Source organism: Vidua chalybeata, chromosome 16 (genome assembly GCF_026979565.1).
Source record: "Vidua chalybeata isolate OUT-0048 chromosome 16, bVidCha1 merged haplotype, whole genome shotgun sequence".
Lineage (NCBI taxonomy): Eukaryota > Metazoa > Chordata > Aves > Passeriformes > Viduidae > Vidua > Vidua chalybeata.
In genome coordinates, this window is record NC_071545.1 from 9,662,012 (window position 1) to 9,687,856 (window position 25,845).

Here is a 25,845-nt window from a genome sequence, read left to right on the forward strand (position 1 = left end):
GTAAGTATTCAGTGGAACATGATGAAAAGCTTTTTCTGCAAATGTCTCAATTTTTGCAATTTTTTGAAGGTTTAAGAGATAGGTGGACAAGTTTCTGTGTCCCTTGACAAGCAATCAACTTCTGCTTTTCTTATTTTTGAGGCTTCATTTACATCCTGTCCTGTTGCCAGACGGTCCCATTGATACTCAAATGCTCTTGTGAAATCCAGTCAGTCCAGGTCACCTGACATGGTTAGACTCTGACAGTGATGTAATAGCTAAATACATTTTAATCAGATGTGGTCCAACTACTCCTCTGATCCCTGTGGCAGTAGCTGTTTGAAAAGAAACAGCCACAACAAAAACAGCTCCTCCAGATGTGTGCTCTGGTCTCCTAGGGAACCACATGTCTTTGTTCTCTACTGAAGATGAAAACAGGGATGAAAATGGTTTAATACCCCTGGAAATAACTTAAGATTTTTCTAAAATGCCATTTGAGGCTTTTGATCCTGTGAGTAATAACCTGACTTAATCTCAGGAAATGTGTTGTAGAATGTTTATATATAAAATTTTGGAAAATTATTTGAAGTGTTTGTAAAACAGCTAGAACTCTAAAGTTCTTGAAGTGAAGGCAAATCACCTAGTGAATCACAAGGAACAGAAATGGTGTGGAGCTGATTTCATCCATTGCACTTGTGACAGCAACTTGTGTGTTTGGCACAAATGCATTTATTGAGAGTACTGTCCTGTAGTGATATATTTTACATTTGTGTGCAGTTTAAGTGAGGATTTCTTCTAGTTGCCTGTTCCTGTTTTAGCTCTTGGGAAATATCTTCCAAAATACCAGATTTCTACTCTGTGTTTGGATATTTGTGTAAATTTATTGACCTAAACAGAATCCCAAGGCATGGTGCTATCACTGTTCATCATAAACTTCAGAAAATCACATTTGCTGAGGCCTCTTAGCTGGAACCAAGTAAGTCCAGAATGGTGCAGGCAGGTGCTGAAGCACAAATCTATTTTGCCAGTTTGTCCTCTCTGTTCAATTTCTTTTTAGCTTTGATCACATCCATGGGATTAAATGTTCAGACTCCCATTTTTAAATAAATACATGTGGATAATATGTTTGGAAGAAACTTCTTAAATATAAACATATTTATATAATACTGCATACATGTTTATTTCTAGGAGACGGGACTACAGCAGAAGTTCCCTCATCTTTTGTGATTCTGTCTCTGTGCACTCTGGTAGTTCTGGTCATTCTGCTGGCAAACTGTGTCTCCTGCTGTAAAGACCCTGAGATAGATTTCAAGGTAAGACCTGAAGTTATCAATGTGTGTACAAGTGATATTCTCTGCAGTGTCACTGTACATCCTCTCTTCTGAAACAGCCAGTGACTGTATTCCTACAGGCTGTGAGTCCTGATGCAGCTGTTTATTTTAACTAGTTGCTCCCTGCTGCAGTAAGGATCTTTAATGCTTTTCCAAAATAATAACTAGCTATCAGAATCAGTAGTAAAAGTTACACCTTTGAGACAATTCTGCTGTCAAGAAACTTTTTGTTGTTTTTCTGTGTTTTGTTTTTTCATAGTCTGCAAGGTGGGGTCTGTCCAATAAGAATATTGAAGATGCATATCCACTGTAGCAAAACTCTTGAGCAATTGTCATCAGAGAATTGTTACTTTTGGAATATCTGTAATCGGTGTTCCTAAAGCTGAGTTTTGCTCTCATTTCTAAATGGAGAATATTTGGCCTCAGCAGTTCATGGTAATTCATTCAAAGCCAGGGCTAGCATTTAAAGTAAAAACAAAACAAAGCAAAAAAAAACAACAACACCAACAAAACCCAAACCACCAAACCCACAAAACCCCAACTAAACAAAAACCCCTTGATTATTAAAAGCAATGCTTTAATCTCTTTAAGACATCAGTTAATGGAAAGTAAGGAGTAGAACACTAAATATCTGTCACTATTCTTGGAAAAAAGCTAAGCTTCCTTAGCAGTGCTCATTCAAACTGAAAGAAATGTATTAGTACTTATTTAAAGGCAAGGATCAGCTTGTTTACTAAGACTTCTTTTGTTTAGGAATTTGAAGATAACTTTGATGATGAAATAGATTTTACACCTCCAGCAGAAGATACTCCATCTGTTCAGTCTCCAGCAGAAGTGTTTACTCTTTCAGTTCCCAATATTGCTTTACCAACTCCCTCCCAGTTTCCATCTCGTACAGGTAAAGTACTGGTTTTCAGTGCAAAAACAAAAGTAGGCATTTTCAGTGTCTAAAATGGAGTGTGGCTGTTTGTTTGACTTTAATAAATAACTTGTTACAAATTTCCATAAACTGAGCCAATATATTTTGTAGGGTAAAGGGTAAAAGGGGAAATATTACTTCTAAGATGTTAACCTGTGTCAGGGTAAGAGATCTTAAGAGAACAAAACTGCCTTAAACTCCCTTCTCTATATTGCTGTCATTATATCTCTATACCCCTAAAGGATTTGAAGTACCCTGGGACATTAGTGACTTCTGCTCTTTAGTGGTTTTCTTCATGGCTAAGTTGTCATTGGATTTTAACCACCACCCTTAAATAGAAATAAAAGTGAATCCTTTACTTGACAGCAGTGCTACTGTTCAGCTGCATCACTTTCTTGATGTCACTGTAGACTATTTGTGCAGTAGATGTGATCTTGGTAAGACAGAGCATTAGGCTTCATCCCCCTGTGTGGAAGGGGTTTTGGAATGTATTCTTTAAAATACAATTTTTGTAAAAGGAAACTTAAACATCTTATCATATTATAAGCAGAGTTTAACCCAAAGTACTTACTCTCATGTTGTGCTACTTCACATAATTTTACATTCTACTTGGGTTGCTTGATCATTAGATGTTCAGGGAAGCTTCTAGTAAAATTTCTGTACAAATTTCAATAAACACTTGGTGTGCCTTTAATACAAATGACACAGTTGTACAAATGACTCAGTATTTTAAAGAGCTGGGAAAAATTATGAGTGAAAAATGTTGTCAGCTCTTCTGTGTAGCCATAGTTGTTAAAATGAAGCTGTCACAACAAGTGTTTTGCCAGGAGGAAGGCAATGTGCCTGAGTGCTTGGATAAAATGTGGTTGCACTGCTGTGGCCTTCGCCATGCTTAGAAGCACATTGACAGTGATTTATACAGCTCTGGCTCTTCCAGTACAATAATACTGCTCTAAATCTAGTTTATGGAAATAAATTGCAGGCTAGAATTCTCAGACAAGAAAAGGTTTTGTTTAAATCAATTAGTGTTCCTCACCAATTGGGCAGCAGAGGGGTCAACACTGCTGAATCTCTTCTGGTGAATGAGGTCTGCCATTGTTACTGCCCATCCTCTGCCAAGATCTGGGTTTTCTTTTCTGTCCTCCTCTCTGGGCTCTTATGTGAAGTATTTTTAGTTGAAAAATGTCCTCCTTCCAGATGGTAGCTACAAGTAGGGCAGTTGGGCTGAAGAATAAAGCAGGCAAACCTTTTCTCTTGAAATGGTAACTCTATATAACTGTAATTGTTAAGATGTACAAACAATGAGTTTTGTCTTGGGTTTTCTATTTTGTTTACATAGGAGACTTTTGTAAGTAGGTTATTTTCTCTACCCAGATACAGGCAATAATACACTTTTATATTAGAAGCAGAACTTAGCCTTTTTGCTAAGTGTGTTAAAAACCTTGTAAGTTCATGTTAAAACCATATAAGTTCACACTTAATCAGGACAGTTGCTGTGGTTTTGTTGGGGGTGTGTCGTGGTGTAGTTTAGAAGCTGGACCTGAGAAAAGTTTCACTTGAGTGCTGTTGTCACAACATTACCTTCCTACTTTATGTACATCTGACTAGGGTTTGGTGCTTGGGCTGAATGTGTGCACCCAGCGGGGTATAAATCTTGTAGAAGCTTGCATTGTTTCCTCAGCAGTTGCCAACTTTGGCCATCTGAGTGGTTTGATATGTGTTACGTTTGTTTCGTTGTGTGACAGATGGATCAAAGTCTCAAGTTGCACGTCAGAGTCTAAACTACATCCAGGAAATTGGAAATGGCTGGTTTGGAAAGGTGAGGAATTATCTCTTCATATTGCACAGATTGAAGCTTATTCCCAGCTGACTGGGCCTCTGTATTTACTTTAAAATGCTACTCAAAAAAAAAAAAGCATAGAAAAATTTTAGTTGAAATTAGGTATTTCCTTGCATGCATTTTTTAGCTGTAATCACAGCCATAATCTGTGCTTTTAAAATTTATCTGTAGATTCTTACTAGAGACTAGTTAGACATTTCACTTCCACAGATTTGATTTAATACACTCCTGTTTTTACCAATTCTTTTTAGGAAAAAAAAATAAGTAAATAAGTGGTCTTCTCTAGAAAATATGTTTTCTGAAAGCTGGCATGTAGATCAGTTGTCAAGATTTAAGTATGTGTATTTAATTATCAAAGCTCCGTTTGTGTTTGTAAAAAAGCCAGGAAATCTTTCCTGCAACATGTTTTTAGCTTTTGTTTTTCTTTGCAGGAAGACTACAAATGTTTTTTCCCCTCTAATTAAAAACACAATCTCTCTTTCAGGTTCTCCTTGGAGAGATCTACACAGGCACTAGTGTAGCAAGGGTAATAGTGAAGGAGTTAAAGGCAAGTGCAGGTCCCAAGGAGCAAGAACAATTCTTAAGAAATGGAGAACCATATTAGTAAGTAATGTTTCACAGCTTCATTCTGCTGCAGATAAATCATGGGTATTGCTTTTGTTCAGTGTTACTGTCTCTACTTGCCTTCCAACATAACTGTACTGTTTTTCTTTAAAACGTTAAATACACTCAACCTAAAGTGAGCAAAAGTTGTGTTCACATAACTCAGTGTGCTTTACTTTGCCTGGATGTGCTGTAAAAGATTGGTCAGTGAAGAGCTTTCTCTTCTTGGTGATTCCTAGCATCCTGGCTATAGTTGCATTTAGGCTTAGGTTGTTGACATTTGTCTGAAGAAATTTCATGCCTTCTGCTGCATTGGCTCAAGTGGTTTTGGTGCAATTTTGGAAAAGTAACTGATCTGGCTGGGAACTAACCCGGCTAAAAAAGATTTATCTTGTAGCCAGATCTGTAGCTTGGTGTAGTTCATGAGTTGCATGCTTTTATTTTTGGTATGAGGGGTTGTGGGAGGATGAGTGTGACTCTCATGTGGCAATCCTGGCTTTTGAGGGTTTGAGATCCTGTGAGTTTTGGCTGCTGTCAGTGTTACACTTCAGCAATACAAAGGTACAAATGGAATCTGTGGCTTTGGTACTTACACCTTCTGTTCCTGCCACCCCCCTCCAATGTAATGTGTTGAAACTTCTGGTAGGGATTTCAGTGTGTTGCACTCTACTGTGATCTTCCTGCCTTTAACTGTATTTTTTCACTCCAGCATTCTTCAGCATCCAAATGTTCTCCAGTGTATTGGGCAATGTGTGGAAGCCATTCCTTATCTCCTAGTTTTTGAGTTCTGTGACTTGGTAAGTGCACTTAGACGAGATGCTGCATTTGTTTTTCCACTGGTGTAAATTGTATGTCTTGTATGATTGCCCTTTCATCATGAAATTATTCTTTTGCTTTCTTGTTGTTTGATTAACCAGAATTTTAGAAGGCTTTTGTTTATTTATTTTTTAGAGGAATCACAATTGCAATTTTTTTGTTTGTACTCTTTTCATTTTATCATGTATGTTCTAAGTGCTTCTGGAGTGTTCTGAAAAGGCAGATACCTTTTCCTTGATAATGGAATTACCAGTCTCTGTCTGCCTTCAGCAAGGAGCTTGGAGAGCAGGGGGTGTCATAGCAGGGAGCTTTATATCCCAGTCCAGTATCATGTGCACACACCAACATCACATCCAAAATACCTGCTGTCTGCAATCTTAATGTGCTTTTATTCCCATTTATGTGAAAATGTTAATGTAGGAAAATAGAAGAATTTATTCCCTTCTGCCTTCTCCTCTACCTCCTGAGTGCCCAAATTTTACCCATGCTGTGCTTCTTTGTGCTAAAATGCAATGGTGTGTTCACTTCTGGTATCAGTCATGTGTGTTCTAATAGCTGGAATTTTCAGTTTCAGTCTTCATTCTCTTCCCAATCCTTTCTCTTATGGTTATCTTTTTTTTCCCTACATTCTTATCCTTTTATTCCTTTCTACCCCCCAAGCAACTACCTTGTGCTTCCTAGGCACCAAAAGAAAAGCTAGGAACACACTGAAGGGTGTTCCCACTGCTTTCAGTGCCACATGGTCCCTGGAATAGGAGGGACAGCTCAAAGCCTTGCTCAGATATACATCCAAATCAGATTTAACTGCAGTCCTTGGAATGTTCATGAGTGTTGTGAGGAAGGGGGGGGCATGTACAGAGCCTTTGAACTGTGCCCAGTGTGCAGAGCCATGAGAGACAAAAATTTGGATCCATGGGCTGGAAAGACTTGAATTGTTTTGTTGTAGCATAACACATTACTAAAACCAAACAAGCCCCAGAGTCCAAGTGGTTGTCTAAACATTGGCTCAGTACGTGCTTCTAAGGTTTCTTGTGTAGATGTCACCCAAAGCAGAGTTCCTTGGGAAATGTCAAGACAGAAATTATGTCAGAAGTGCACAGATGTTACTAAGGAATGAGTCTTTCAGAAATGAGACAGTTTAAATTTATAAATTTCAGCAAGATCTTTTTTTACCAGTTTCACTACTGCAGAATTTCCCTTTAAACTCAGGTGCAAAGATCTGTTTCTAGCTGCCTCAGGCAATTTAAATTACTTAGTATGAACTTGAGTTTTTGGAGAAATATCAATTAATCTGTTACCTTAAATAACTATTTTTCCATGCTGCTCTTTTGCTCAAATGTATTAACTGTGGTAAATTAATGAAACAGAAGTGCTGATAAAATCCTTCTTTTCCAAATGGAAGAAATGCCTGAACTTTTTAAGCGGCTGATCAAAGTGAAATGTTCTGGGTTTGCTAACAATTAAAAACTCTGTGCCTAAGGTCAGCAGATAAGGGTTTTCATAGTTTTTCAGTATAGAAATAGAATACTACTTACTGTTTTTTAAACCTGCTATTCAAATTGGAGTTTCTTTAAAAGGATCCTGGAAAGAGAGTTGCATTTTATAGAATCTATCACATATACATCCAAATCAGATTTAATTGCTGCCATGTTTTCAAATAGTTATGTGATTTAATCCAACTTAAATTTGAAGCTGGAGTAGCTTTTAAAGATTGCCCTACTTTAGGTATACAGGAAAAAATAATATCCTTGTTTGATTCCTCATTATTTATGCCAGAAGTTGTCATGATCCTGCAGAGTAATTTGGTAAGGATTTTATTTAAGGGGATAAAATAGATTTTCACTTTTAACTGGGGGGGCAGTAAGCTTGACAGTTAAGGTGGTAGTTTTACAAATTTGAGTGTAGTTAGGTAATTTCTTTGGAATGGAAAATAAATGTCTGTGCTCATTATTCTATTCCAAGTGAACTAAAACTTGGTTTTAGTAAATTATATATTACAGTCAGTTAAACATAACTTTCATATTAAAGTCTGGCTCACTTGAAGAGTTCTTACTTGGTAGAGCTGAGTATCTCCTAGACATGATGGTGTTTTTTCCTTTGTGCACGCAATACTCAAGGGCTGTGCAGACAGGACAATGTTCCCTTTGCAGTTTGATGCAGAGCCTGGGCCGAGTGAGCAGCTCAGTATCCCTGTCCATCACTAATTCTTGTCATGGTCCAGGGCCTGGGCTGGGAGGTGGCAATGTTGGAGTAAGTGCACAGAAGAGACAGGAAGGAAGGAAGGAAGGAATGTGAGGAAATCATGATGGAATAGAAGATGTGGCTAAATAGGTTTTTTTAGTAAAAAGGTTTTAGGGGAGTGTCAGGAAGCTTTTTATGACTGCAGTTATTTGGATTTTTTAGACTTCAAGTAATTGATCTCAAAGCTCCTTTTGTACTTCCCCTGAAATTGGGTGAATTTGGGTGCATGGAGGTGCTTCTGGAACACTCAGCAGTGATTCTTCAGCAGAAAAAGCATTAGGGCAGGTGGAACTGAAGTGGTTGATTAAAGGTTCCAGTGTCTGTGGTGACTGTTGTTCAAATGGGAAGGATGAGAAATGTGGTCCTGTTCAGCTGCCAGTGGTTTAATGCTGAGCTAAAGCTCTTTCCTTTATGTTATGGTGGTGTCTATGTATATCCAGCAAAGTAAACTTGTTTTAATCCCTCTTACTTGTGTGTTTAAGAATTCAGTAATTCTGAAAAAAACATGGCAAGAAGATGAGCTGTGTTGGATAGGAAGTTTCAATATCTTCTGGTGACAAGTTCTTTTGAGGCTCACGTGGCAGTGTTGACCTTGTTTAGCAAATTTGGCATACTAAGTAACAAAAAATGTGGCTATTCTGCTGACCAATTCAGTCTGGAGGGTACAGAGGTTGTTTTATTCACACTCCTTCAAACTCATAGTTTATCACAATGTGTCCTCCTTTTGCTACTTTTCTCACTTGGATTTGTAGCCTTTTTAGGGCCATTTGACCTTGTCTTGGCTACTCAGGCAGCCCTGTTGGATTATTGGTTCCCAGGCTCCTTGGCATTGAAAGGTTCTGATCAGAGGCACTGGAAACTGTAGTGCAGAGAAACCACAGCTGTCAGGGTGGCAATGCTGAATGTCAGGCAGGCTGGCTTGTTTTCTTGGCCACAGAAACTCCTGATACATTTCTGTTACACAAGATTGCTGGTTGCATGTGCAAGAACTGTTTTGGCTAACATTTAGTCTATTTTATAATGTAACCCAAGTTGCTTGTATCCCTTGCTTTGCAGAGCTGGGAAAGAAACAAGAGAAGTCAGTTGCACAAAAGTGATTTAAGCTGTTAAATTCTATGCTTTGCCTGTGTTAAAATTATTTAGGAAATAGTAAATATAAAAAGAAATACTCAAAAAGGTTGAACAGTCCCTCTCCCCATATTAGTTGCATTGTATGTTGGTGCAGTCTGCTATGAATAGTTAACTGTTCACTGTTAAACATTGCAGAATGATGTCAGGTTAAAAATAGTGGTAGCTGTCTTATTAACTTTAATATATTACTCAGCCCTGTGTGTGGCCAGCATTTTGTCAGCACAGCAAATCCTCTAATGGATTGACATAATTTATGAGTAAAAGGAAAGTTATTCAAATGTGGAAGTTGCATGTATATTGTGAGGCTGATTTGCCTATCAAATTCTTACAGAAATTCTTCAAGTCTTGCAATTCCCTGGGCAGATGAGATCAGCAGGATGCAGTATTTGCCTGGAATGCTCTGTAGCTTACTTTAGGGATGTTGCTGTTAGGGGAAGGTGTCTGCTTGCAGTGATTGGTTCTTTTTTTAATTACTGCCACTTGAAAGCATGCTCTAATCAAAAAATAATCTTTGCAATGAAATCATCATAATCAAGGAGTTCAGTGAATCTATTTAATGATCATGGTCAATATGGATGTGGGCCAAAGAGCAGATTTATCAGTGGTGTGTGGTTTAACAATAAAGGGGGGATTTGTCACTTTATGACAATTTGGTAGAATGTGTTCAGTAGACGTAATTTGGTAACTGTTTCACATTTTTAAAACCATCATCAGTTTTAAAACCGTCAGTGCCTTCTGGTTAGAAAGTCATGTCAGCCATTTGGGTGTTAACATGAACCCAGTATGGAATTTGCACAGACAAAAAGCTGCCAAACAGTACTGACTGTAAGTGTGCCCCAGCTTCTGGCTGTTACAGAGAAAAAGTGTATTAAAACTTAACAAAATGGCTGAACTGAGAAGGATGGGAAGAAAGGCAAAATTTAGTTCTTCATGGAATCCCAGGAGAGGAGAGAAAAGGCAGAGTGGCTGAGGAGGTTGGAGAGAAAGTAGAGCCTTCCTCAAGCATGATTATTGAGCTTTTTATATTTAGATGTCTCTGCAGTGAATTTTGCAGAACTGCTTTTATTCAGATATATATAACCTTTGATATTTACTGTGTTAAAAAGTCTGTCAATAAAGGGCCATTTTGTGGTTCTCAAAATAGTGCAGGGATAATGTTGCTGTGTTGCTACTGTCTGCTTTTAGGCAGGAAAGCATCATAGGATAATTCAGGCTAGCAAGGAGCTCAGGAGGTCCCCAGCCGCCTCCTCAAAGCAGTATCATCCTGAGGTCAGACTGGTTTTCTCAGGACTTTGTCCAGCTGAAACCTGAAAACATCCAGGAATGGAAACTGCGTGTTCTTTCTGGGCAGCCTGCACTTCTGTTCATGTCCTTATGTGAAAAACTGTTTTCCTTACACTCAGTCTGAGCTGTCTGTGTTTCAGCTCATCCCTGTTCTCTCTCATCCTCCATCCATGCTCCACAGGGAGGAGCCTGGCTTAGTTTTTAATAACTTCTACTGGGCAGTCATTATGCTGAAGTCTTTCTTTTTCCATGCTGAATGGGCCTGGTTCCCTCAGCCTCTCCTCATGGGGAAATGCTCTGACCCCTGATTGTCGTGGTGGCTCTTTCCTGAACGTGCTCCAGTTTGTCTTGTTGTGGGGCAGGCAGTTCTGAGCACAGGATCTGTGTGGTCTGACAAGTGCTGAGAAGGTGGTGAGACCTCTCCTGGGCCTGGCCCTGTTTGTGCAGCCCAGGAGCTGCTCCCAGCCTGCTGCCAGGGCACACAGGGCTCATTGGAGCTCGCTGCCCACCAGATGCCCAGGTCCCTTCCTGCAGAGCTGCTGCCCAGCTGGCCACTGCTCACTTTGTGCTGTTGCAAGGGATTTTTCCTTCCCAGCTGTGAGAGTTTGCATTTGTCTTTCTGGAGTTTCATAAGGTCCCTGTTGAAACATTCTTCAGCTTGTCCAGGGTCTTCTGAAGGGCAATTCAGCCCCTGAGTGTGGCCACTGGTTCACCCCAGTTTGGTACAAGCAATGTCCTTTTAAAGCAATACCAAAAGTTCCTATTTTAAATTTTTAACCTTGAGTGTAGCCTTAATTAGACTAGAATGGAAACATAGAAACAGTATGTTTCAAGGTGCTGGATTTAATAAAAGTTGGTTTTCCTACAAAAATATATGCCTACATGCCTACATGAATAATTTACTAAATAAGGGATGTCACACAGCACTGCTGTTACTAATGCTTTTAAAAATTAAAAAGTAATTCCTGGGTGCATTTCAGGCATCCTAGGAACTTAATCCACCTGGGACAAGCCCTAAGCAAGCAGTTGCTGTTTTAATGAATGACAATTTTAGAGCGTGACTTTCTTCAGGCTCTTGCTGCCACCTACAGTCGGCTCAGCTGGGAGTTCAGGGCTTGTATTCCTTGGGCTCTGCCGTTTGGAACTGCGTGTGTTACAAACACTGCTCCTTTCCTGTTTGCTGGAACTCTGCTCTGGCAAAAGCTTCCTGGCCCAGGGTTTGGGAAGACAATGGACATAGACAAAGCCCAGGATGTTATGCTGGTGAAACAAGTTGTGATATACATTGTGCAGTCTCAATACAGAAACTTCTTTAAAATAATTTGCTAACCTTTCAGACAGTCTATATTTTAAATAACAGAAATACAGGACTGGTGGATTGAAAGTCTCAAACTGTGAGAAAGCTAACAACAATGGCATGAGAAACTTATTCTTTTCCCTTGCTTGGATTCTCTTACTACATAAGTCTTTCTTTTCTTCAATGTTTGGACAGCATTCAATTATTTTTCTCTATTTCAAAGCTGTTCTTTTTTTAGTAATTTATGGAGTGCTTCCATGGGCTCATTAATTACATATCTATTGCTCAGCATTGCCTGGGTTCAATAAAACTGCTGCCATCATCAGAATTCTCTGACTGGAATGGGCTGTATTACCATACTTTTTATGTAGAAAGCTCTGGTGAGTTAGCAATGTCTGAAACTCTCTTCTCTAGTCTCTCCCTTCCAGCCCCTTACAAATTTTCCAGACAGCTTTGCTGATTTGGAGCACTTGAAAACTCAACTCATTTAAAAGCAGAGGCTCATCAAACTCTGTTTTTTTTAATGGAAGTTATTAATGCATGACAGATTTTATGTGGCAGTCTGATCTAGGATGTTAATTACTAAATGATTAGATTAAAAACCCTTAAGGACAATACCAAATGCCTTAGATGACTTATGCAAGATCCTTTATGGAGACTGGAAACTTGAGGAGCTTTATTTTATTGGGTATAAATGTGGTAAATAAGTAATGTGGTCAGTTGGATCTTTATTAAAAATATTTTTTTTTATTCAACCGACATAAAAAGCTAATCAATATCTTCAACTTTTTTTACAGGGTGACCTGAAAACTTATATCTGCAATGAGCAGGAGCACATTAAAGGAGAGTCTCAGCTGATGCTGCTGCAGAGAATGGCGTGCGAGATTGCCGCTGGCCTCGCTGTAATGCACAAACACAACTTTGTGCACAGGTAGGCTCCAGAGAAATGCCAGTCAGTCAAGATGCACTCTGAAATTCAGCTGGGTGTTTTCATTAAAATCCAGGGGTATTGAAGACTCTGTTTCCAAACATGTGAAATAGCCTGAGGCATGAAGGTGTGATGCTCATGAAGGTGCTAATTGAGCTGCAGTGCTGTGGTGTTGAGCTCCACTGGCCTGAAAGCCATCACCTGCTCTTTGGGTTTGCAGCCCATAGAACACAACCTGGTGCCAAGCCAGTCCACATGTAGTTGTTTGATTAATTCTTGGACAAGTCAAATTAATTTTGTTTATTGTGAAGGGAGGGTTGTTAAAATTCAGTTACAGTGAATCTTACATGCTGTGAATTTTTATTAGATTGCAGAAATTTATTCTTTGGTAATGTTATCTGTATTACTAAAAATGGGGAAGAAACCCTCTTTCTAATGCAGTAAGGAGGAAGCTGAGTTTAAAGGGAAAATCTGACTGAAAGGGGTATTCTCTCACTGATGTTGTTCATGTAACCTTTACATCTTCGCTAAAGGAGGTAGTCAGATTTCAAAGTAATCATGCTAGGAGAAGAATCTTGCTCCCATCAGGGGAAATGCTAGATTTATTTTTAATTAATATAATTATCTTTAATTAAAGTTAATGTAGTGAATACTGAAAAAATGGCAGTGGTTGCAAAAGGCTGGGGAACCTCATTCATGAAACAAGTTGCCCAGAAAAATACAACAAAGAATTTTTGCTTTAAATGTAAAGGTATTAAGGAACTGGAAATTATTAACCACTAAGATGACTAAAATATTAAAGAGTACTTGTTCTCTGAATGTGGCTTTCATGGTGAAACCTTGGGTGCCACAAGACAGTTACTTTGTCAGTCTGTTCTCTGCTGTAGAACCAGCACTTGCATCACCCTTTCATCAAGTCAGGAGCTTGTGTTGGAGCTTGTTAATGCACATCTTGCTGCTTGGGGAAGGCAGAGATCTTGTGTTCAGGGAGAAATGTACTCTCAAACCTAAGTCTTAAAAGGTGCAGGTTTAAAACAGCAGCAAAACCCCAAAGCCTGGGCTCAGCTGGTGGCTGATGAACAGAGCTCTTCTTTTAACCCATTTAACAATTTCAAATGACTTGAAGGTAATACCAGTTGTACCTGTCTAACAGAGGGATCAGTTTCTTGTCTTGCAGCAGCATGGCTCTGTAGGTATTAAATTTAACAGTACATTTTCAGTGAAATACAGATAAACTTGGTAAATAATTAATCTGTGGATCTGCAAGATTCTCATTGTAATGTTTACTTCTAGCAACACTATCCTGATGCTGTCAGAGTAAGTGGTAAAGCTCCAGCATCAGTGATTTTGTTGTTAGTGGTAAATTCAAGCAGCCAACAATTTTTCTCTTCCAGGATATTTATTTAAATAGTATAAAACAATTTGGCAAGCTCTAGGACATACTTGAAGGTTATAGATGTGTTTCTGACCTGTGTAGTTCAATGACTCTGGAAAGGAAAATATCATTGTCTTTGTAGCAGACAAGCTGTGGCTTTCAGACCATTTGTACTTCAGAGACTTTTTTAAGCTAACAGAAGCAAAGGTAGAGTTCTTCCAGGGCACTTAATTGCCTGATCCCCTCTGTGAAACTGAAAAGTGAAATATTTGAGCAATTAGTCTGCTGAGCTCTTTGCTTTTGCAGCCACAGTTCCAGCTTCATTAAACTTGCATAAATTTCTGAGTTTGCATGATGGGTCTCTTAAAACTGCCTCTTTGTATTATTACAGCAGCAGTGCTGTTTCATGAGTATTTGTGGTCTGGTTATGGTAGAAACTGGAAGGAAATTTTGTGTCTATTCAAGAGCTTTGTGATTTGTTTATTGGAGGACTTCTATGAAATACATTATTTTTTCTGTTGGTCTTTTTCAAAGACTGTCTGTAGTACTGATTCACATGTAATGTATGGGTTTGTTACTTAATGAACTTCACTGTAGATGTAAGATATTACTGGTTGCTCAGTATGATATTGTAATTATTATTTAATCAGAATTGCTGAATTGACAGTTAAAATGCAAGCCATGTAGTGATAGGTGTGAAGAGGGGTGACATCACTGTAGCATGTGAACAGCCTACTTAAACTCCAGGAGAGGATTGTAAGCAGAATGAAATGAACTGCATGCAAATGCTGTGTGTAGTTTGAATGCTTAAGAGTTACACTACTGCTCTAGAGAAGTGACTGCTGCTTGAACTTCTTTATACAGGACAGCATAATAGTCCAGGGTTTTTGTATGAAACCTTTAAATGTGATTGCCTTGTTGCTGTGTTTAGTTTTCTTTGGATTCCAGAATGCAGATTCTGCTGGGCTCTGTGGCTCTAAACTGATTCTCCTTTGAAGCAGTGGGACTGCCCAAGGGAAATCACAGCCTCTGGCCATAAAAGAATCTTGTCCAATAAGTCCTCTCTAAGGAGAAACCCTGTCAGTGTTTGTTTTTTCTGGGAGTGATGACTGTTTGTATAGAACTGTAGTGGCCACAGTATTCCAGTGAGATATGGAATCAATTGTTGGCATGTGTAGGTTCTAAAACTTAATAAAAATATAAGCAACAAAAAAACTGTCTTAATGTTTGGTTTAGATCACAGTTGCATTTTAGAAATTACTTTCCCCAGTTCCTGTACTTGGGTTTGCATTGCATATGAGTTGGTTTTTCAGCGTGCATGGACTGGTTTACTTTCCTCAGAAGAGGATCAGGAAGGGAGCTGCAGGAGCTCCAGGAGCACGCCTTCCTTGCACCCAGCTTGCCTCAGCCTTCAGCAGGATTTAGGTCTTTGGGATCAGCCTACAGCTCATGCACAGAGGATTGCTGAAGTGTATCTAGAGTGGATGCTGAGTCCTTAGCACTGTTTTGTGTTACTGATCTACTCCTGTTACTTGCAACTGTAACTCTGCATAAGTCCTTGACTTTTAGATTCTAAGATTTTAGAAAATAGTTTTCTTGATTTTTCATTTGATACTTCAATCTGTGACCTGACTGTTCTAAAAATTGTACTTTCTGTTAACCCATTTGACTGAATTTGCATTGAAGACCTCCTGGTTTGTCTCACTGTTTATTTGTTTGCATTTGCAGTGACTTGGCCTTACGGAATTGCTTCCTTACATCCGATTTAAATGTCAAAGTAGGAGATTATGGTATAGGATTCAGTAGGTATAAGGTAAGTTAATCTTGTCATGGACCACTTTTTTAAAGGATTCAGGGGCCAAGGTTACAGCAAACATGCTTGACAGTTGTGAACTGATACTAGATTGTCATTTATTTGAATAATGAACTTTCAGAGTATTACTGGCAAATAACTGTAGCAAGTTCATGTACTAGAATAGCTACCTTTCTAGAGATGAGTAGAGTTTGTTTCTGGAATCTTCTGTTAAATCTACCCTTTTTTGGTCCTATTTACAGTGCTCCTACAATATGAACAAACTAATTTTGATTTGTTTTAAGGACATTTGAAAGAAAAGTTTGAATTTTTTAATGAAAATACGCAAAATATTAAAGTATATCAAGAAAGTGAAAAATTAAGGACATTATTTAAAACATTTTGTAAGTACCAAACCTTAAACAAGAAATTGGCATTCTATTTTTTGCTGTGCAGTGACCAGTGAATGACTTTCCTCTATAGCAGTATTCTCTGCTACTTGGGGAAAATAGGATTATTTTTTTTTTATTCTAATTTTTTATATAGGCATCACAGAAAAACATATTAAGGAAAGGACTGTCACTGTCGGAAGTTGATCTAATGTATGTTCAGCATTTTTATGGGTTTTTTCTTCATTTTGCTCAATAATTTAGGAAGATTATATTGAGACAGATGAGAAGAAACTTGTTCCTCTACGATGGACTGCACCTGAGTTAGTAACAAGTTTTCAAGACAGACTGTTATCAGCAGAGCAAAATAAATACAGTAACATATGGTATGTAGAAGGCTTTAAGAAATTTCAATGAGAGATCTGTGAACATATTTTCAAATGTTACATGAAGGAGTAAATAATATTTAAATTAGCTGATGCATCAGATGTACAGTGGGTTAATCACTGTAAACCTGAAACTATATCCTGCTTTGGAAAGATGCTTAGAAATCTGTTGAGAGAAAGTTGGAGCAAGCAAAAATGTTTAGTGGAATAGGTGTTTATATTAATAAAAATACCTTCAGATGTTTATAAAGAAAAGAAATGGTAAATGATTTTTCCAAGAATAAGTATCTCTGAGTGACATAAACAGATGATCCCACTAGAGCCTGATGAAGTTCAATTGGTAGAACAGTGGCATTTTAATTAAAATGCTGTGTTCCTGCTGCAGCATTTGAGAACAGCAATTAACTGATGGTTTCTGCTGCCAAAGACCTGATAGACAATGGCTGGTGAACTCTTGAGGATGAACATTTTTGAAATAGCCAAGTTCTACTTCAGTTCTCAAGCCCCAAGAAATTTGGATAATATAAACTGTGGATTAGGCTAACATTTCTGAAAACGTAGTTAATTCCTGCTTTATATTTGAAGGACATTAAATAATAAACTAGGGTTTGTTTGGTGTTTTAAAAGTAAGGTTGCAGAAAGCAAGTGGGGTATATAGAAATTATGTAAAAACGAATTTGCTTCCATCCTCCAAGGATGCTTCCTCAGCTCATACTGTTCATCTGGACTGCAAGCAGCCAGGGTCTAAATGTTTCCAGCTTGTTATTTTAGTGCCTCTTATGCAGAGCTGCTTTGAACAGGTTTGAACTGGATGATTCCAGACATCCCTTCCAATCTAAATTATTCTACATGCAGAGTAAGGTACTTTGCATTTTGAGCACAGAAAGATTCCCCAAAGCTTAGCATTGACTGTAATCAGTGCAAATGTGATTAGTGTTGGATACAGTAGAGATGCAGCACTGAGCAGAGGCAGCTTTTGACCACTGCAGCTTGACAATAAAGAATTCTATGAACTCTGGAAGAAAGATGAGTTTTCTAGCAGTATGACCTATAACTACAATTTCTCATGAAAGCTTTTTCTCTTCTATTGAACTAACTGTAAGGTTTTTTTAATCTCATTTCTATACACCATAGTAAAAAAATAACAATATTTTTTTAATTGTTGCAAAGATAATATTTTATTATATGTGGGGGTTTTCCATGATCAAATAATTTGAGACCTTCTATATTTTGTTGTCTTCATTGTTGTTGCCTTCAAGCAACTTTATTCTTCAGGCTTTTAGCATTCTGTCAAAATGAATTAAGTTCTGAAGTTACTCTAGAGACAAGGGGGACTAGTATTTATTTCTTCTTGCCAGTTATGCTTTGCATATCCTTTCTTAGAAAAGCCACTCTAAAATAGTTCTGAGAGTGCCCAGTCATGTGCTGCTCTTTTGCAGGTCCCTGGGTGTCACGCTGTGGGAGCTGTTTGAGAATGGTGCTCGGCCTTACTCAGACTTCTCTGACAGGGAAGTCCTAACCCATGTCATCAAGGAGAAGCAGGTTAAACCCTTCAAGCCACGTCTGGAGCTGCCATACTCTGATAGATGGTAAACTTTTAAGTGTTTCTATTTATTCTTAAAGCTGCTCAAGAAGTTTCTGAAATGACTCAGTTCTCTTAAACACATTGAAATTGCTACATGGGAACTCAGCAAACAAACCCTAGATAAAGGGAGTAAAAGGACTTGCTAGAGATGGAAGTTCCTGCCAGTGATGCTGGTACTCTGAGGCATGTTAGGTACCTGAATTCTATAAATTCCTTTTCAGTGTGAAACCTATTGAAAATGTTTTTATTTGTATAGGTATGAAGTTCTGCAGTTCTGTTGGCTGCCTCCAGAAAAGAGACCGACGGCAGAAGAAGTGCACAGACTTTTAACTTACCTCCGCATGCAAAGCCAAAGGGACTCAGAGATTGATTTTGAGCAGCAGTGGAATGCTCTGAAACCAAACACCTCAAATAGAGAAGCAAGTAATTCTGCATTCCCAATCTTGGATCACTTCACAGGAGATAGACTTGGCCACGAGCTGGAGGAGGTTCTGACTGTAACTGAAACAAGCCATGGTCTGAGCTTTGAATACATCTGGGAGGCAGCTAAACACGATCACTTTGATGAATGTGGTCATGTGAATCCTGATGAAGCCATGAACTACACAAGCATTTTCTATCCAGTGGAGGTTTTTGAGAGGTCACTTTCAGAGCAAGGACCAGGAGCACAGGATGGAAGTGGTCAAGAGGCATCACTTGCTGTCCCTGGGGTGTTACCTGTGTTTGATGCACACAAACTTTCTGTTGGAAATGACTACTATATCCAGTTAGAGGAAAAAGGAAGTGGCTGCAGCATGAATTTTGATAACCAGTCAGTTGTATTAACAACAGAAGTTGATCATCAAGAAGCTGTACAAGAAAAAAGTTCTCATTTCACGGTTCTCAGGGATCTTGATGTTGAAGAATCTAGTACTGATGGGGACTTCTTCCACTATAATACAGATCCTAAAGAGGAATTTTTGACTGCTACCAATAGTCCAGAAAGTCCTTTCCAGAATATATTTAATGACATTGATAGATCAGAAGAATTGACAAATAGAAAAATACTTGGGTTTGCTGAAACAAATGATTCTCCTAAAGACTTTAAACCAGCTGTTTTGAACTCGAACACAGATGCTAGAAAGGCAGTAGGCTGTTCTGAGAAGGAGCATTCTAATCATGCTTCTGAAAATGAAACTGTTTCCTTATGTGAAAATATCTCTAACCAGTCAGAGTTGGTAACTTTAGAAGAACTTTCTGATAACTTCTTATTTCTTCAAGAGAAAAACTTATTAACAGGTTTATTGCCTAAAAAAGCCAGCAGTGATTTTGGGCCAAACTCAGATGATGTTCTAAAAAGTATATTAGAAACCTCAAAAAGAAACTCTGTAGAGCCTGAGCCTGAGCTGGCTGAAAATGCACAGGTCTTTTCTTTAATACACGAAAGTCTTAGAACAGTGAAAGATGAAAATTTTAACCCAGTGACAATGAATAAAGATCCCAGTTCCCAGTCTCACACTCCTCTAGAAATGCAGGCATCTTCTAGTCCACCCACAGCACATAATTCATCTGATAACTGTGCAAATCTTCCTATTTTGAAGGATGAGGGAAGATTTCTAAAAGTGGAAGTGAATGAAGTCATGTCCTGTAACACCGATGTTCTCTGTCAGGAAGAGCTATCTTATAATGCCAAAAATAATAATGTTGGAAATAGTCCATATTACAGTGTTGCTATTGAAACAGATGAGTGTGATGCACAGATGAAACAGGGAATGCTTTTCAAGTCTGATGAAATAACTTTTAACAAAGAAAAATGTAGTGATCAGGAAGATAGGAAAAGAAACTTGCAAGATAGTTCTGCCGTATTTAAAAAAAATGAATGTTTATTGGAGGAAATACAAGAAACATCAAATCATTTTGAGAATTGTAAGGATGTTCCAGAAGAGGTGACCTCAATTTCTGTTGCTGCTTCAGATTGTACCAGTCAGGACAGTCTTTTGGAAGACAGCCCGTCTCCTATACAAGCTGTAGAACAAGCTTTAGAGACACCTGATTCTTTGGATTCTTTAGATGTAAATGAGGTTTTAGAATCTTTACAGGCTCAAAGTCCTCAGAAACTTTTGCCACCAGATAAACCTGCTGACAGTGGCTATGAAACAGAAAACCTGGAATCTCCAGAATGGACTTCCCATGTCCCTGTTGAGGACACTTCCAATGTGGATACTGCTCTGTGTGTGAGTGAGAACAGTGTCAGTGCTTTGCCTTCTAATCCAGTTATCATTGTGTCAGAAGCAGCAGCTTGTTTGGATGCAGTGAACAGCAATTTTGAAATAACCCCAGTGGTTTTCCTGAGTGGAAATCAAAACTCTTACAGAGACTCAGCCTATTTCTCTGATAATGATTCTGAGCCAGATAAAAAACCAGAAGAGTCTGTAAATCTGTCCAGAGAGACTGTGTGTACTGTTTCCTCCAACAGTGGAGAAAATCACACTGAAGAGGTTTGTGGTTTTGAAGAGAGACAGCAAACGTGTGATGTGAGGAATTACCAGGATGATGATAATCAAAACTCAAAACTGGAACTAAACCACAATTTAGAGATTCAGGAGATGGATGAAAGGATGCAGGGGTGTCCTGATGAGTGGGCTGAGGCAACTCTGACTTCCCTGGAAATAATGATGGATGGTAACCTGAGGGATGAAATAAAACTATCTGAGACTTCCCATAAAAGTGTCTCTTGTGTTGGCACTAACACTTCAGAACTCCTTTCACACAGAGACTTAAAGCCTGTGCACAACCTGGCTTTAGATCTGAGTAACAGTGAGAAGTCCTTCTATCACATGGAAGGACAAAAGCTGAAAGAGCCAGATATTGAAGGAAAATACCTCGGCAAACTCAGCGTGTCTGGAATGCTTGATTTAGAAGACGGTGATGATGCAGATGAGGAAGATGAAAACAGTGATTCTGAGGATGACATGAGGACTTTTCATATGCATAGTCTGAGTTCTGACAGTGAAGATGAAACTGTTCATCAAGTACCTGAGATAGTTACTGAAAAAGATGATGGAAAACACTTGAGAAGCTTGTTGAAACTTCCAAAACCTCTTAATGAAAGGCAGCCTGAACTTTGGAAAGACGAGAAAAAGGCTGTGAAGTTCTTTGATGATGTGACAGTCTATTTGTTTGATCAGGTACCCTTCTTTTTAATTACTAAGTAAAATTTTTGTTGGCTTGCCTTTTTTTATTTTGTTGTTTTTCTTTAAACAAGGAGCAATTGAATAAATTGCTTAATATTTGGGAAGACCTTGTTACAAAAGTACCTTTCTTGTTTTGGCAGGGTTACAGCTTGTTCATGATGTGGGTTATTTTTTTTTTATATATTAAGGCTATAGAAGAATTTATGTATGTAAAATAATAATATTTATATATAAAGAAAAAAAGAACTTTGTGACTTGGGTAGGTACAGTTTTGTGCTGCTGGTAGAATAGCTGCACTAATTTGAAGTGAAGGAGGATTTTGCTTTGGTTTCCAAATCATGAGTCTCCTTTGCTTTTGGCCCCTTGGCTGCATATGCTGAATGAAACATGGTTTTAGTGGTATTTTTCTGCTGTTTATAAGATGTATTTAATTTGAATATGCGAGACAGCATTGCTATGGACAAGATTTATTTTGGCAGAACATTGTTGTAACTTTATAGAAGCAGCTTATCTGTTTAATGAGTTTGAAGTCTTTTAGATGCTTTATAAAAGAAAGGAAGAAAGCAAAAAAGCCAATAATTAAACAAAAAGTCCCAAAACTCAGACTGAAGCCTAACTCTGAATCTTATGTTAGTTAGCACTAAGGTAAATTTACCTAAGATCATAATCAAAGATGAGAACAGTATTTAGATGGTAATGCTAATTTTTATTAATCCTGTGGGATTCATGCTCAGTGACACAGTGATCTGCTTATAAAATTCAAGGCTACTTTTGTTTTCCCTATCAGCTTTATAAATTTTTAACTTCTGTAACTGGATACAGAGGGGATTGTATTTTAGCATTATGGCAACTAAACTAGTCCAGTGAGTTTAAAAGAACAGTCACATTGTCAAGCTTTGGAAATGTTGCTTATGATGGTGATTTATTTGTGTTTAGGCAGCCTATAGAATAGTAATCCTTTTGTCAGAGGGGAAGGAAAAGGTCAGCTGTGTTTAAACTGCTCTTAGTTGTTGAACTCTTTACTTTTTCAATAACTGATAAAATGTTGGCTACTTCCAATACCGGCTATACAAAATCTGGCTCTTTATCCTGAACATGATTAGGGGATTAAAAAAAAAAAAAGTTGGGATAAGGCTTTATTAAAGAGGAAAAAAAAAAACCTACCCTTGTTAAGCCGATATGGGAACTGCTTTCAGTTGGAAGGTATTTGTTGCTACAAATATGAATTTTATATAGTAAATAATATTTAAATAGTCGTTTCCTGTGTGCATTTTAGCATAGATTTGATGCAGCTTTCTTTAGAAGTACTTGCATGTGCTAATCTGTAACTCAAAGTCTAGTTGTGTTGTTGTAACAGTTTACAGACCTTTTAATTCCACATTTGACTTGATGGCAGGATGGGGGAGTGTATTTGTGGGTGCTGGCATCTGAAGGCACAGAGACATGGTGTGTAAAAAGAGTTAAATAAGTGACTTTGTTTGCCTTAGGAAACACCAACGAAGGAGCTGGGAAGCCGTGGGATAGACGTGAACGGGGAAGGTGCTGGCAGCTCTCCTGTTCCATCTTCCAGTCCTGGTTACTTAAACAGATTTGCAAATTCAGAAAGCTCAACAGATGAAGAAGGTACATGAATATATTTATACACAGCAGGGGCCGAGACTGTTTTATGCAGAGCCTTTTATGAGAAGTCATTAAACTATATGTGATCTGTAAATTCACTGGACCATGTTGGCTTCAATTTTGCATCCTAAGCACACACTGCAGCTGGGCTCAGATTCCCTTGTTCCTGAGGAGCAGAGCTGGGAAGTGATACTGGTTGCTTATATATTGATGTGTCCAGGGTTGCCTTAGAGGCAGCCAAACTGGGTGACAAATCTTTGTGAGACTCCCTGGGCTAGGACCTTGCCCAGGTTTTGTTTGGGATTAATGTAATCTTCCACTCTGCTTGTACAACTCTGGGTGACCTTATGTGACATTACTGTAATGCTGCTTTTTTCTTCTTTCTTCCTTTTTTTTTTTTTTTTTTTCCCCTCCCCAAGGTGGGGGTTTTGAGTGGGATGATGACTTCTCTTCTCCAGAGCCATCCTTTATATCCAAGGCAGCTAATAGTCTCATTGGTTCTAAACTACCCCTTCAGCCATCAAAGTACTTCTCTCCACCTCCACCTTCCCGGACTCTTGATCAGAACTGGTCACATTCATCCCCTTATTCCAGATTCTCCATCTCTCCTGCAAACATGGCAAGCTTTTCTCTTACACATCTTACAGATTCAGATATAGAGCAAGGAGGTAAGTGATTTAGTTATAATAATTACTTTAAAGATACAAATTAAAATTGTTATGTAAAGATAAAGGAACAGATACAACAAGTCTTGTTCTATTTAATACCAAATGTAGAAGTACATTTTTAACACTATGAAAGTTTATGACTGGTCTTGTGTTTCAGTTAAGACATAGTTTTCCATGAAGATTGAGATTATTGCATCCAAGTTGGTACAAAATTGTGGTCAAACAGCCTGTGGAACATTTACAGGATAAGCTCTCAGTTTTTGTGTTAAAAACCCTAGTGCTGTATTTGTATAAATGAACATCCTGCAATCCTACAGCAGTGCTGTTGCACCTGCCACACTATGGCAGTTATTAATTCTGATTATTGCACTGTCTTAAGTCACAATTGTGTTTTCATTGCACAGGATGAGGATGCCAGGAACATAATGTTTCTGCTATTACTGTGTAAGCTTATTTTACAGTTTAGTTTTCTTTTCATATTGCTTTTTAGACAGTTCATTCTTGACATTCTCTTGAGAATTGCAGCATGTTTTCTAGAGCTGTGAATAGGATAGCTTTTGTTAGGAGAGCCAAACGATCCATTCAGAGCAATATTGAGTACTAGCAGTGTTTATTAATAAGCCTTCTTGTCAGTAACCAAAAGCCTTTTTAACCTTTGATATGTTTTTGAGGGTTAAGAGAAGCAAAAATAAGCACACTTGAATAGGTTTGGCATATTATTAATCTTGATAACACATTGCATTATTAAAAATAAATATTACTGATTGCAGAGCCTTGCTTATGGTCAATGTCTATAAATATGTAATCAGTGCTATATAGAGTTGTATTGTTCTTGTATTGTGCTTATTGATTAGATAATATTTGCTGCTTAGTAACTTACAGATAAGAGAGAGTATTTTGGAGATCCTGTGTTGCCTTATGTGCCCTAAGAAGTGACATTGAACTGTGTGATTGAAGCAGATGTCTATGAATAAATGAACCAAATGTTTACAGTAGTTGAAAGTGTAGGGAAAAATTAACCAAAACTTGGAAGGGCAAAACAGCAGAATGCCAAGTTCTAGCAAGAGTCTTACAGAGAAGTGAGGTTTTGCGAAAGAATCTCACTGTATCTTATGACCTTTCCTCTACTAATAGGAAGCAGTGAAGATGGAGAGAAAGATTAAATCAATTTAAACGTGCTTGGACTCCATACATAAAACACATAGACTTTGTGTTTGAAACTTCTTTATCTAAACTCTGGATCCTCCTGGAGTAACACAGGTAACCAAGAAGTACTGAGAAATGGAAGTAAACACTGAAAGCAATGTTAAATCAGGACATTAATTTGAATGTGTATTTAACTTTGTAATGTATTTTTAAATCAGTGCAATTTTGCTTTTCATTGAAAGACGATTCTGCCGCTGTTTTCAAGTACTTGAAGTATTTTTCAGATAACTTAAACAAGTAAAGCAATTACACTACAGTCTGGTTTATGTATGAGATTGTATAATATTCTTTTTATATTTTTCCATGTAGTTCATTATCTATTTGAACATACACCTGTTGTAGAATTGTGTATACCTGTCCTGTGCAACAGGTGGTTGTGTTGATGGAACTGTTTGAATGATAGTTGATCAGTAGTGAGCCATATTTATTCACAAAATATCACTACATATTACTTTGCTTATTACAATTGCACTATGGATTATTCTTCCTTTATTTCCTGATGATGTACAGAATCAAATCTTAAATCTTTCAAAGAAAATAAGACAAGTTGAATTGGCCCAGTTATCCAGTTTAATTTGTCCTTTTTGTAGCCTTTTGCTATGCACGGTACTCGTAAAACGTACATAACTTCTGAGTATTATGTTAGACTTGCTGAAATCTTATATTCAGTACCATTTCTAAATTGATAATGGTTATAGAATGGTTGTTAGTGTTCATGTTTTATAGGAAACTGGAAAAGCATATATGATATACTCTGGAATTTTTAGATGAAAGAGATAATGTCTCTTAATTCCTACATATGATCCTACTGACTGCTTAAACTGTAATTGCATCTGACTATATCAAAGTTAAGAGCCTTCCAGTTTTTACTACAATTTCTGCCTTTTGGAGAAAGAAGAGGAAAAATTGGTTGTACAAAACTCTGGAATTTATGAATCTTATAAACAGACTAATTTCAATAGACTGGATTTGGGTACACTTGGCCCTTCAGTTGTACATTCTGTGAATTTTGAAGCTCACTCTTCTGCTGACTGCAGATCTGGGCTCCATTCAGAGGCCTGTGGTAAATCTACCTCTCGGTGATGTTATGACAATTAAGATTTTGATTAATGGTTAATGCCCAGTTTTGCACCCGTTATAGAGCCAGATCCATTTTAAGATGTCTGCAGAGCTCCATGGTACATCTTGAAATATATTCTGAACAAAGGCTGCAGTACAATAGGTTTGCTCTGAAGCCTGTAGGGAAGGGAAGACAGTGTGAGGCTTAACCTTCCTACTCTAC

General features: G+C 38.0%; 1 protein-coding gene across 3 annotated transcripts in view; it reads left to right on the forward strand.

Annotated features, from left to right (window-relative positions):
- LMTK2 (lemur tyrosine kinase 2) overlaps nt 1-25,845 on the forward strand; it is a 58,511-nt gene that overhangs the window by 13,345 nt on the left and 19,321 nt on the right. For all 3 annotated transcript variants that reach the window (XM_053957088.1, XM_053957087.1, XM_053957085.1), the window contains exons 2-14: nt 1,168-1,292; nt 2,064-2,208; nt 3,975-4,048; nt 4,554-4,672; nt 5,382-5,469; nt 12,239-12,372; nt 15,473-15,557; nt 16,190-16,311; nt 17,751-17,900; nt 18,153-21,063; nt 22,557-22,692; nt 23,109-23,357; nt 24,492-24,617. In XM_053957088.1, coding sequence (XP_053813063.1) covers nt 1,168-1,292; nt 2,064-2,208; nt 3,975-4,048; nt 4,554-4,672; nt 5,382-5,469; nt 12,239-12,372; nt 15,473-15,557; nt 16,190-16,311; nt 17,751-17,900; nt 18,153-21,063; nt 22,557-22,692; nt 23,109-23,357; nt 24,492-24,520 — 4,367 coding nt within the window. In that variant the 3' untranslated portion in view covers nt 24,521-24,617. The remainder of the gene's footprint in view (nt 1-1,167; nt 1,293-2,063; nt 2,209-3,974; nt 4,049-4,553; nt 4,673-5,381; nt 5,470-12,238; nt 12,373-15,472; nt 15,558-16,189; nt 16,312-17,750; nt 17,901-18,152; nt 21,064-22,556; nt 22,693-23,108; nt 23,358-24,491; nt 24,618-25,845) is intronic.